General features: G+C 40.2%; 1 protein-coding gene and 1 pseudogene across 1 annotated transcript in view; one reads left to right on the top strand and one right to left on the bottom strand.

Annotated features, from left to right (window-relative positions):
* Nucleotides 1-267: 267 nt before the first annotated feature.
* On the bottom strand, nt 268-4,004 carry LOC107184914 (annotated as a pseudogene).
* Nucleotides 4,005-4,714: 710 nt separating this feature from the next.
* Nucleotides 4,715-11,522, top strand: part of GKN1 (gastrokine 1) — a 10,596-nt gene continuing 3,788 nt past the window's right edge. Inside the window, exons 1-5 of the mRNA XM_006775350.1 lie at nt 4,715-4,732; nt 6,422-6,475; nt 6,563-6,700; nt 7,636-7,746; nt 8,661-8,808. Coding sequence (XP_006775413.1) covers nt 4,721-4,732; nt 6,422-6,475; nt 6,563-6,700; nt 7,636-7,746; nt 8,661-8,808 — 463 coding nt within the window. The 5' untranslated portion in view covers nt 4,715-4,720. The remainder of the gene's footprint in view (nt 4,733-6,421; nt 6,476-6,562; nt 6,701-7,635; nt 7,747-8,660; nt 8,809-11,522) is intronic.

The raw sequence follows: 11,522 nt of genomic DNA, 5'->3' as shown, positions 1-11,522 counted from the left end.
CAGCACCTCTCCCGCTGGCTCCAAAACTCATAAATAAATATAGTTCATTTTTATTGTCTAGCTTAAGCATCTCTTTTATGCAATTACAATTTTAAAAAATGAGAGAGATAGAAAAATCAATGATGAGAGAGAACCATCAATTGGTGCCTTCTACATACACCCCCACTGGGACCAGGAATTGAACTGGTGACCTCTTGTTTCCTGGGTCAAGGCTCAACCACTGAGCCACACCCAGATGGGCTTCAATCACAATTTTTAAAACCAGGCCTATTGAGCATCATATTTGTGCCAGCATATTCTAAGTTCTATGGAGGTGTCAAAAACAAACATGGATATATTCGGTCTTTCTCCTATGGGACAAGAAGCATACAAAATATACTCTCAGTGTGAGAGCAAGCAAGGGACTTGCTCATGCTTCCTTAATACTTTTGGCCTTGGATGAGAGACAAGGGTTGAGGTAAGAGCTGACTATCCACCTTACCCCCACTCACCCTCACACACTCACGAACACACATTCATACATGTGCAACACAGAACAGAGGAAGATGGCCTGACCAGTTTGGCTCAGTGGATAGAGCATCGGCCTGTGGACTGAAGGGTCCCAGGTTCGATTCCAGTCAAGGGCATGTCCCTTGGTTGAGGGTACATCCCCAGTAGGGGATGTGCAAGAGGCAGCTGATCAATGTTTCTCTCTCATCGATGTTTCTAACTCTCTATCCCTCTCCCTTCCTTTCTGTAAAAAAATCAATAAAATATATTTTTTAAAAAAGAACAGAGGAAGAGGGTCGTCTGATTTTTGGAGTCCCTGAAGTAACAATATTGTATACAGAAGGAATTTTTTTCTCTTTGACCCATAGAGGGTAAAAAAGACTTACTGAATGAAGAAAGCACAATAGAATCTAAGCCTCCTGGCTTCTAGTTCCAATCAGTAGTTCCCCAAATGGATTTTCAAATACAGGGTGCAACCTCAGAAGTAGCACATGTCCCCCAGGGATGTTAATGTGTGATGGAAAAAATCCTATATAATAAAAGGCTAATAATATGCACATTGACCAAATGGTGGAACGACCAGTTGCTATGGTGTGAACTGACCACCAGGGGGCAGATGCTCAATGCAGGAACTTCCCCTGGTGGTCAGTGAACTCTCACAGGGAGAACACCACTCAGCCAGAAGCCGGGCTCACAGCTGGCAAGTGTAGCAGCGGTGGCGGGAGCCTCTCCCACCTTCATGGCAGCGCTAAACACCCCTCCCCTCAGGGGATGTCCACCTGCTGGCTTAGGCCCGTGCCAGCAGGTGGACATCCCCCAAGGGGTCCTGGACTGTGAGAGGGCACAGGCCTAGCTGAAGGACCTACCCCTCCCCCCACAGTGCACGAATTTGTGCACTGGGCCTCTAGTAAATTAATAAAAGGGAAAGGAAAAGCAACTGGGGTCTATGGAAATTTAAATTGAGGAGAATCTGGATGAAACAGTGTGACATAGATTTCTCCCCTACAGATTTCTTAGTACATTTGATACGTGAACATGCATTGTCTATCTCTAACAGAGGGATTATTGGATCCTGCACTCTATCTCTCTATTTGTCATGGACCATTCACAGGCCCACTGTAGAAATGTCAACCTCAAGTCCTTGGTAAGATATGACATGCACAAAGTGCTCTAGGTCCTGCGCTCATTTTGTAAAACAACTACTCGTGGCTGAGTGGAAAGGCACCATGCCAAACACTCTTTGACTTTGCAGCCATGTGACAGTTCCCAAAGCAGATGAATACCTCTTCACATGTCTGCCTCCCACCCCAGGCTAATTGATCTTTTGCAGCTAAAGAGTGAATTTGAAAGAAATTTGTGGACACATTTAAAACATAAATAAAATCTTACCACCCAGGCCAACATTTTAATAGAGCTATTGGTAGTAAATTAAACTTTATAACCATGCAACCACATGCTGTGATTACAATCTATATATATAAAAGCCTAATATGCAAGTTGTTCCCTTAGGAGTTTGACCAGAAGACCGGGAGTTCAATTGCTCACTATGATGTGTGCTGACCACCAGGGGCAGGCGCAGAACAAAGGAAGGCCCCAGTCAGCAGCCGGAAGGCCCTGATCGGCCCTGATTGCTGGCCAAGCCTAGGGACCCTATCCATGCTCAAATTTTGTGCACTGGGCCTCTAGTCCACACATGAAAAGATAATCATGGGCTCAAGAAGGTATCCAAAGGGGAAATTTATAGATCAATGATTAATGAAATAAAGTTTTCCTCTTCAGCAAATTGACTTACCACCTTAAATTTGTAGGAAATATAGGAAAAAAATACAACTTAAATTCATCTCCTGAGCATTTAGTTGTTTGCCAGTGTCAGCTTCTACTCTTCGTTTTTGATGAAAATATTTTTTATTATATTAACATAATTTTTGTCAAATAAACGATCTACAAGTCAATAAAGGGACAGAAATTTCTTTCATAGCTCTAGGAAAATGGAGAAGATGTGATATTGAAAATGGAGAAGCAGTGGTATTGAGCTGTGCCTTGAAAAATGAATAGCAGTTTACCAATTTAAGAAAGGCAAGAATCAATCATATAACCTAGAAACCCACACCTGAAACCTATATGTTCATGTTGACCAATGTCACCCCAATAAATTTAATTTTAAAAAAAGAAAGGCAAGGGGTTGGTACTCCATTGTGAGAGAATGGCATGAAACATCCTGAGTATTCCAAGAATGATGGGAACTCTGGTGTAGCTAGAATGCACTACATGGTGGAGACTGACAGATACAGCTTAGAAAGCTTTGGGAACTTTATTATAAAAGACCCTGGAAGTCATTCCAATGAGTTTGAAGTTTATCTCATAAGCTGTCAGTGAAAGATGCTAAGCATGGCAGAGTCATGCACTGAAATGTGAAAGATGGTGACGGAGTGGTCAATTACATACCTGCTGTAAGAGCCTAGGTGAGAGGAGCTATGGGCAAGGATAGAGTTGAGAGGCATTTCTTTCATTTCTTTTTTACTTTATTTTTTAAAAGTTTTATCTTACTTATTTGTTACTCATAGGGAAAAAAAACTCACTTTTAACTGGACTCAGACTTACAGGTAAAAGCCTATGTTTCTGGGCAATCTGTTCCTGGTGTTTTTCTTTCTTGCTTTTTCTTTTTTATCCTCACTTGAATATATTTTTATGAGAGAGAGAGAGAGAGAGAGAGAGAGAGAGAGAAACATCGATGTGAAACATCAATTGATTGCCTCTAGTAAGTGTCCTGACCAGGGATTGAACCAACAACCTTTTGGTGCACAGGACAATGCTCCACCAATGAGCCACCTGCCCAGGGCTGTTACTGGCATTTTTCTCAGTCTCCTTCATTCTCTTGGCAGAAGTTTAGCATATTCTGTGGCCTCATCCTTATTTTTTTTAATATGTTGTTTCTCCAGAACAATACGCTCACATTTGTGTTACAGAGCATGTGGAGTAATGAAACACTGAAGTTTGGGTGCTTTAGGCCTAGGTTTCTTGCCCTCTCTGTTTAGGGGATTTCTCACAACATATTGGTGGATGTCATCTTCTTTAGAGAGATTGAAAAGGTTGCATATTCTGTTAGTTCTTTGGGGCCCCTGGCGACAAAGCTCAATAGTATCGGTGAGACCAGGAATATCTTCCCTCCCCCCTTTTTTTTACAATGACCAAGTTGAGAACACTGAAACTGGCATTCACAATGCAACCCTGAGAGATTTACACTCTCTCCAGTCCTACGTGGTCTATAACAGAGATGCCCCTTACTCAGCAGCAGGAGGACATGGCCATGGGTCAAGACACCTGCTTCAAGGGGAAGTCTTGTTTGTCATTCCCACTACTGATTCCAACCACATAACCCTTCCATTTCCACCCAGTGTGTTAGCAGCAACTTCTGTGTCCATACGCTCCTCATAAAAGGTACAAAGTTTGCATGCATCATCCACATCAGTGAGTTTCTGGCAGCTAGTGGCTGGGAAAGAGATGTTCAGCCTCATCCTGAAGCTGCTGTCTGCCTTGAAGGTTCTATGAAAAAGAGCAAAAGGCATTTCTAAGATGAAATGACAAAGTTGAGCAACTAATGGAATGAGGTGGTCAGAAAAATAGGCTGAAGACAGCCCCCAGTTGCCCAACCAAATGCATGGTACTATCATGGTGAGAGCTCAGGACTACAGAAAAGGGAGTAGGTTTGGTGGGGTTTGCTAATAGAACATGTTTAGCCTAAGCAAAACCATTACAATGGGTTCAGGTAAAGGGAAAGAGATGAAGTCATTCTCACAGGAATGAAGTCATTCGCACATTCACACATGCTCCCTGGAAGGCCCAATGTGTCCACAGTTTCTTATCTGTGATCTTGTTTGATTTTAGGGATTATTCCTTTTCTGAATCTTAAATATCAATATATAAAATGCCCACACCCACACTTCATAAGTTATCATAAATCATATTGAGTTTGTTATGATATCTTCAACTTCAACAAATGATGAGTCAGATGAACGCCATGTCAACGTGCCTTGCTAATCAGGTAGATAATTCCAAAAGCTTCTTGCTACACTGGATTATGGCATGGATATGGGAAATTAGGGAAGATAAGTCTTTGACTCCACCTGGCCACACCTACTTTGAGTAAAGCCAGTCAAGTACAAATATGAGAGAACTTGTCTGATTCCGTGCCTGCCTGTCTCCTCCACTCCATCTCTCTGGTGAAGTCAAGATGAAGTTCACAGTGAGTAGAATTTTTCTTTTGAATTTATTACGTTATAATAGGAGACTGTCAACATTTTGAGCTAAGGGCATCTGCTTCTTACAACAATATCACCATAATGGAAAATTTTGTTTTAAAAATATATGTCTTTTATTTTCACACAATTGTGATGTTTATAAGCATCTCTACAGAGAAGGATAGTTATACTGGGATTAAACAGCTGTCTGAGAATCTTATACCATGCTATCTTTAATAAAATTACCTTCCAGATTTCCAGATTTAAGTTTGGGCGAAGAGCAGGCAGTCCCTAATCCCTAGAAAATGTCTGACCTTTCCCCTCTGTCTTAACTCCCTCTTTTACCAAAACTCCTAAGTATGTTCAGGCAAGATAAAAAGCATCTTATCAAAACAAATGAGGGAGAGACTTACTGGCACATTCTCTGCTGTCAAATGGATCTCCAAGTCAGAACGGCTTGCCCAGGACCTTGTCCAGACTCATTTATTCATGAAAACACCTGAAGCATGAATGAGTGCAGCATTTCACCTGTGGTTCCTGATAAAGGGCTAGGAGTGCAGCAGGTGGACCACAAAATTCTGCCAAAACAACTGGTGGTATCATGTGTGTTTTATAACAGCATGTATGAGGCTAGAATCAGATGAGTACTTTCATGTCTCAACATACTAAATACTGAAATTTATTACAGCAGACTGCTTCATAATGGAGTATAAAAACATTATCTAGAAATAAGTTCTAGAAACACAGTTTGTGGGTGTTTTTTTTTTGTTTTTTTAAAGAGGTCATATCTGGATCTTTCCTAGTTCTGCAATGAACAAGGGATAGAACCTTGGCCAATACAAACTTGGTCAAGTCACTTAAGTAACGTCTGAAGCTCAGTTTCCTGGTCTGTGAAAAGATTGCATTGTACTATTCCTCTCTAAAATTTCTTTCATCTCTTGACACTTTTTTTTTTGAGGCTAATTTTTACTTTCTTCTTAAGCTATCAGGAGAGAAATTAAACAAATAAAAAAAATTACCTGAATTACCAGTGCAGTTCTCAAACCATTTTGTCCCAGGTAAAGGAAATGAGAATAGGTACTCAGAATCAGGCACCCTGCATAAAACTCCGTGTTTTGACAAGCAGGATCATGGACCCAGTGACAAATAACTAACCCAGCTACCCTGGGACAGTTACTAACTTCCCTTATGCCAACCACACTTGACAGCCAGGCACTCCATCTTTTGCCTCTCAGCACCAGCATTCAACCTGTTTACTAATCTATTGCTTTTAAAAATTAAAAAGACTACTTCTGCTATTAGGAAGTCTAGGAAGGAAGGCATTCATATCAAATAGGGAAAGTAACTTAAATCATTTTCAGATGTGATTCTCAGAACTTATAACCATTTTCATATCATACTATTAATTTTCAATTTTATTTTTAATATACCAACACTTTATTATTTTTTTCACACGACCTACATTAAAAAATTGTAAAACTACATATCACAACATAATTACTGTAAGTAACCTACAATTCTAGATTATCATTAAAACTTTCGAGAGTTAAAAATATACAGGGCAAAGAAGAACAGAGAGCATACTCAACAGAGTAGTAAAATTAGTAAATATTTTCTATGACTTGGGTAGAGAAAGAAAGAAGAGGACATTGTCTTGCCATGTGACCGGAGACCAATGTTATTTGTGATTTCAGATTTTCTTTGCTGGACTTCTTGGTGTCCTCCTGGCTCCTGCCCTTGCTGACTATGTAAGTCTCACCTTTCAATGTGTTACCAAAATGTATTTGCAAAATAAATGTGATATTAAAACATTATCAATTTCTCACACATTTCAGAATGTCAACAGCGGCGACAGCAACAACAGTGGTGGGAGTGGACAGCTGTCCGTGAGTGTCAACAATGCCCAGAACGTGGCCAATGTTGACAACAATGATGGGTTGGACTCCTGGAATCTGCTCTTGGATTACAACACTGTAGGTAGCCAACAGGCCATTTCCATTCTTTACAAATACGAGGTTTCTTTTTTAGCTTAAAAAAAATTGCCTGCTAACCATAAAAAGTAAATTCTAACTGCACATAGGCATAGTTACAAGCAAAGGTGCCTATTTTGCTCACCTAGTTTCACCCTCTACAACTGCTGCTAGTAAGTTTCCCACCATCAGTTAAAATTCAAGCCAATGAATAGTAAGTAGGACCCACTATGTTCAAGGGGTTGGTAGGGTTCTAAGACAAATATGAGCATCCTTTTGCTTTGCCTGCAGATACCCTCAACAACGATCAAAGGCCATCGCAATATTACTGCTGCCAAAGTATAGCCTATCTCATTCTATTTTCAATTTCCTTCTAAAAAATGAAAATTGGCATTTCACTCGTAATTCAAAAGGACCCAGGGAAATGCAAATGATAGTATTAATTGGTAAGGGAAGCAAAAAATACTTGACTCTAGTTGGAAGACCCAATTGTCCAATTACCAGCTCTGTATTTAACAAACTTTGTGCTTTTAAAAAGCCAACTCTTTTTTGTTTTAGTTTTATCATCTGATAAATTAGAAAACTATTTCCTGTCTTACCCGCCTCCTTGAAATGTAAAGATCAAAGGAGATTAAAATGTGATAATATTTTAAAATTTATTTCAGCAAAACAGACATATGTCATGACTCTTACCACGCTAGCACCTGAAGATAAAGCAACAAGTTAAACACTCAGGCTCTGCCCCGTCAAAGATTTAGTGGTTTATCCTTAGAAATGTTAGCGGTAAATAGGATTGCAAAACAGGGTCAGATCCTGCACTCTTATCCCAGTTCAACATGGTCTCAGAGTTCCATTTCCCTCTGCTGGCAAAGCGATTTCTGACAAATAAAAAGCTGCCTGGAGAACATACTCCTCACTACCTGCCACCTTCCTAACAGGGCTTTGCTGCAGTCCGAGTTTTTCGCAAGAAGGCATGCATTGTGCACAGAATGAACAAGGGTGTCATGCCCTCTCTTCAAGCCCTTGATGCAATGGTCAAGGAAAAGAAGGTAAAAATAAAAGTCTTTTTTACTTTTGTTCAGGGGAGGTCTTGGGATCGCCAGAAAAAATGAGACGGTCACAGTCATTCCCTCTTGACCACAGTAGTGTGCAACACAAAAGGAGAAGTGAAATTGATAAGTGCCTGAGAAGCAGCTGCCACCAAACTCGAGCTGTGACTTACACCTCCCCCTACAGAGGCTCTCAGAACTTCTAACATTTAGTGATAGAGAAACAAAGCTCTGCTCACACCCAGGAGAGCTTCCAGCATTTGATTCAAGGACATTTTCTGTAAGAATTGAGTTAAGGATATTAGATTTAGAAAAAAAAATAAAGGATACACAGTTAAGTTTGAATTTTAGATAAGCAATGGAAAATGTTTTAGGATAAGTATGTCCTATGCAATATTTGGGACATACTTATACTAAAAAAAAAAATGATTTCTTGTTTATTTGAAACTCAAATTTAACTCAATGTCCTGTATTTTCTCTGGCAACCCCAGTTGGGATGGTTGGGGAGAGGGAATCCATCGTTTTTTAAAATGTTTGCCTGAGTTTGTATTCCTATAACTGATAAATGGATACCTTTCGTTGATAAGGTAGAGAAATAAATTAACTGCATTCTCAGAAGCTAGTATCATATAGCTCAATCCAAGAAATAGAAGATGATCAAATAAGGCCCAAAGTTCAGAATAAATTTAGCCTCAGACTTCTGCTTACATAAGAAGCTGAGGTTTCACGCCTTGGGACACTTAGAAATTCTGAGACACGCACAATTGCAATTGGTTCTTCTTCATTTTGATTATGGAAAAATTACAGTTAAGCAATACTGCCTGTTGGTCTTGTACACAATCCTCAATTCAACAAACCACTGGGTTTAACATTCGTTCTCCCTCTTTGTTCTTCCCTGTCTTCTCTATACTCAGTTTCAGGGTGAAGGACCAGGTGGACCACCTCCCAAAGGCTTGACATACTCAGTCAACCCTGGCAAAGTCGACAACCTGGACAAGTTTGGAAAACCCATCGTTGGCATGTGCAAGGGGGTCCCAACATACATGGCTGAAGAAATTCAAGGTGAGTAGCCGCCCTACTGTGTACTCCAAATTAGTGCTGATGGGATTGTCAAACTATTCGCAAGGTGTGTTCCCAGAGAACACCAACTACTCAGAGATGTCAAAGCTAATACTTAGGTAGTGCTTGCTCCCTGCCATGCACTATTCTATGTGACTTAAGTATATTAACTCATTTGTTCCTGGACGAGGAAACTGAGACACAGAGATCACAAAACCCTTGCCTGGCTCAATTCTAAGCATTTTGGCTCTGGATTCTATGCTCTTAAGTATTCGGAAATACTACCTTTCAAAGTGAATCTAAAGAGCACTCAAGGCATCTTCAAAGAAATACAGGAGTTACTAAATTAAAGGACAAAACCAAGAGAATCTATTGATTTTTATAGCTGAAGCAATGACTTCATTTCTGGGCATTCAAAGAATAACTTAAACAAAAGCGAAGTATCCACCTAGGAACCTAACCCAACAGCAATTTTCCAGATCTTTGAATCAATTGATTTAATGTTGATAGCTAACTAGCTAGATCTTGAAATTGTTGAAGAGCTAGTTTGGAAACTGTGGCATCCCCTTTCCCCCCACCCTTTACCTACATCCCCACACTCCCAAATAAGTCCTAGAAAAGACATTGATATTATGTGTGTGTGTTTCTTTTCTTTTTTTTCAGGAGCAAGCCTAGCCTTTGCCTTATCAGTGTGCTTCAATACTATCATACCCCCGTTTTCGGCCCTTTCCTTCTGTGGAACTCTAACGGGAAAGTAAAAAGAAAAGAAAAGAAAAGTTGCTGTGGGTTTGGTCATCAAAATATTTTGATGCAAAATATGCAGAAAAATATGAGTTCTAATGGTTTTTAATCATGTCATTCTGAAATGTTTGGTTTCTTTAAGTTTCAATAAAACTATTTAGCACTGAATGTAGTTTAACCTAAAATTCCTTATGGTTTCCATTTGATATATCATGTAATATCATGGTCGCAAGTTGTTGAAATGCATTAGACCCAACTATTAGCCTAAATTCAGGAATCGTCCCTTATTAAGAACCCCTTCAGATGCTCCAGATACTACTACTAACCACAGCTCTGGGAATGGTTCCAAGACCATTTGACTGCTCTGAAGACTGCTCTATAGTTGATGTGCACAGTAACATTTCGGATCAGCAAGGGTAGAAATTCACTCAAAGTCACGTGAGCCAGAAAAGGGGGTTAATTGCCAGGATATTCAGGTATCTAAATAATCTGAGGATAAGAGAAGCAGCTTGTATCAGAGATTGGAGCCAGGAACTATATTGACACCAAGACCCAAGTCTCCTCCTCTCTCCCTGAAGCCATGTGTTCACTTTTCTCGGCCCCTCTCTAAATTCTGCTTTCCTCCTAGTTCCATCTTGCAGATGGCTTTTTCTGTATTCATGGCAGAAATGGCTGAACCAAAATGTTAGCTTCATCTCCCATGTCTACCTGTCTTTCCAGCATAAGAGGTGGTGTCTCATTCTTTTGAATCCTGATTCCAATTTTTTGGACCCTGTTTGGTTCAACAGTTCATAACCTCCACACTTTGATGGCCAGGGAAGTGAAGTCACATGGCCCACATGCAGCATTGGGGTGTCCAGTGAAAGAGAAAGATTTCAGAGAAAATAGAGACTCCAAATATGATGTATTTTCTGTTTGTTTTTTTATTTAAGTCATGTTTTATTTTTAAATTACAATTAACATATAATATTATATTAGTTTCAGGTATACATCCCAGTAATTAGTACCATAAGAAACTACAGTTTATTTTTAAACATTGCTCCCATATCTTTTCTTTAAATCCTGGATGCCATAAAAGTATACCTAATCCATTCCCATGTCTTCAGATGGGATATCCCTATATTCCCCTACCAAACAAGACTTGGATTTCCACCATTTGAAAAACTGCCAATATTTACCATCCTAATTGGGAGGAAGTGATAATTTTCTTTTGCCTGAGGCAATTTCATTGCTGTTCACAAGAAGTGTAGTAGAACTTCCAAAATATCCTGAAGCCATGAGGTGTGGAACCCTGTCAAAGACCCATCAGAGATCAAGGTCTTAGATATTGCCCTACTGCGAGTGAGAAAGAAATCAAACTGAGGCTCACAAGCTGGATACAATGTCATGTGGCTGACTTAGGGAACTGGTGCATCCCATGTTTCAGGGACAAATTGTCTAGTCACTATTTTATTTTATTTTATTTTATTTTATTTTATTTTATTTTAAATATATTTTATTGATTTTTTTACAGAGAGGAAGGGAGAGAGATAGAGAGCTAGAAACATCGATCAGCTGCCTCCTGCACATCTCCCACTGGGGATGTGCCCGCAACCCAGGTACATGCCCTTGACCGGAATCGAACCTGGGACCCCTCAGTCCGCAGGCTGACACTCTATCCACTGAGTCAAACCAGTTTCGGCTCTAGTCACTATTTTGGGTAGGAGCGAGTGGTGTTCACCAAATTGATACAGGTTCAATCGCATTGCCAGTGCTGGGTCTGAGGTCACTCAGCAAATGTCCTAAGGTATACCAAGTCTAGTTGCCCCCTGCAGGGTGCCCACAGATTTTTGTGGTGATGTCTCAGAGAGACATCAGGGTGAGGCCAGCAGAGTTTATCAGGCCCAAACAGACCAAGATTTGATTTTGTGAAGGGAGGGCTCTGAACCAGTTAGGCATGTGAGGAGAAAATGGCCCCTCTCCTAGAGCCACACAGC

The sequence above is a fragment of the Myotis davidii genome, unplaced genomic scaffold, assembly GCF_000327345.1.
Source record: "Myotis davidii unplaced genomic scaffold, ASM32734v1 scaffold247, whole genome shotgun sequence".
NCBI classification, from domain to species: Eukaryota; Metazoa; Chordata; class Mammalia; order Chiroptera; family Vespertilionidae; genus Myotis; species Myotis davidii.
Note: the sequence above shows the minus strand (reverse complement) of the source record. Positions and strands in the feature narration are given on the sequence as shown.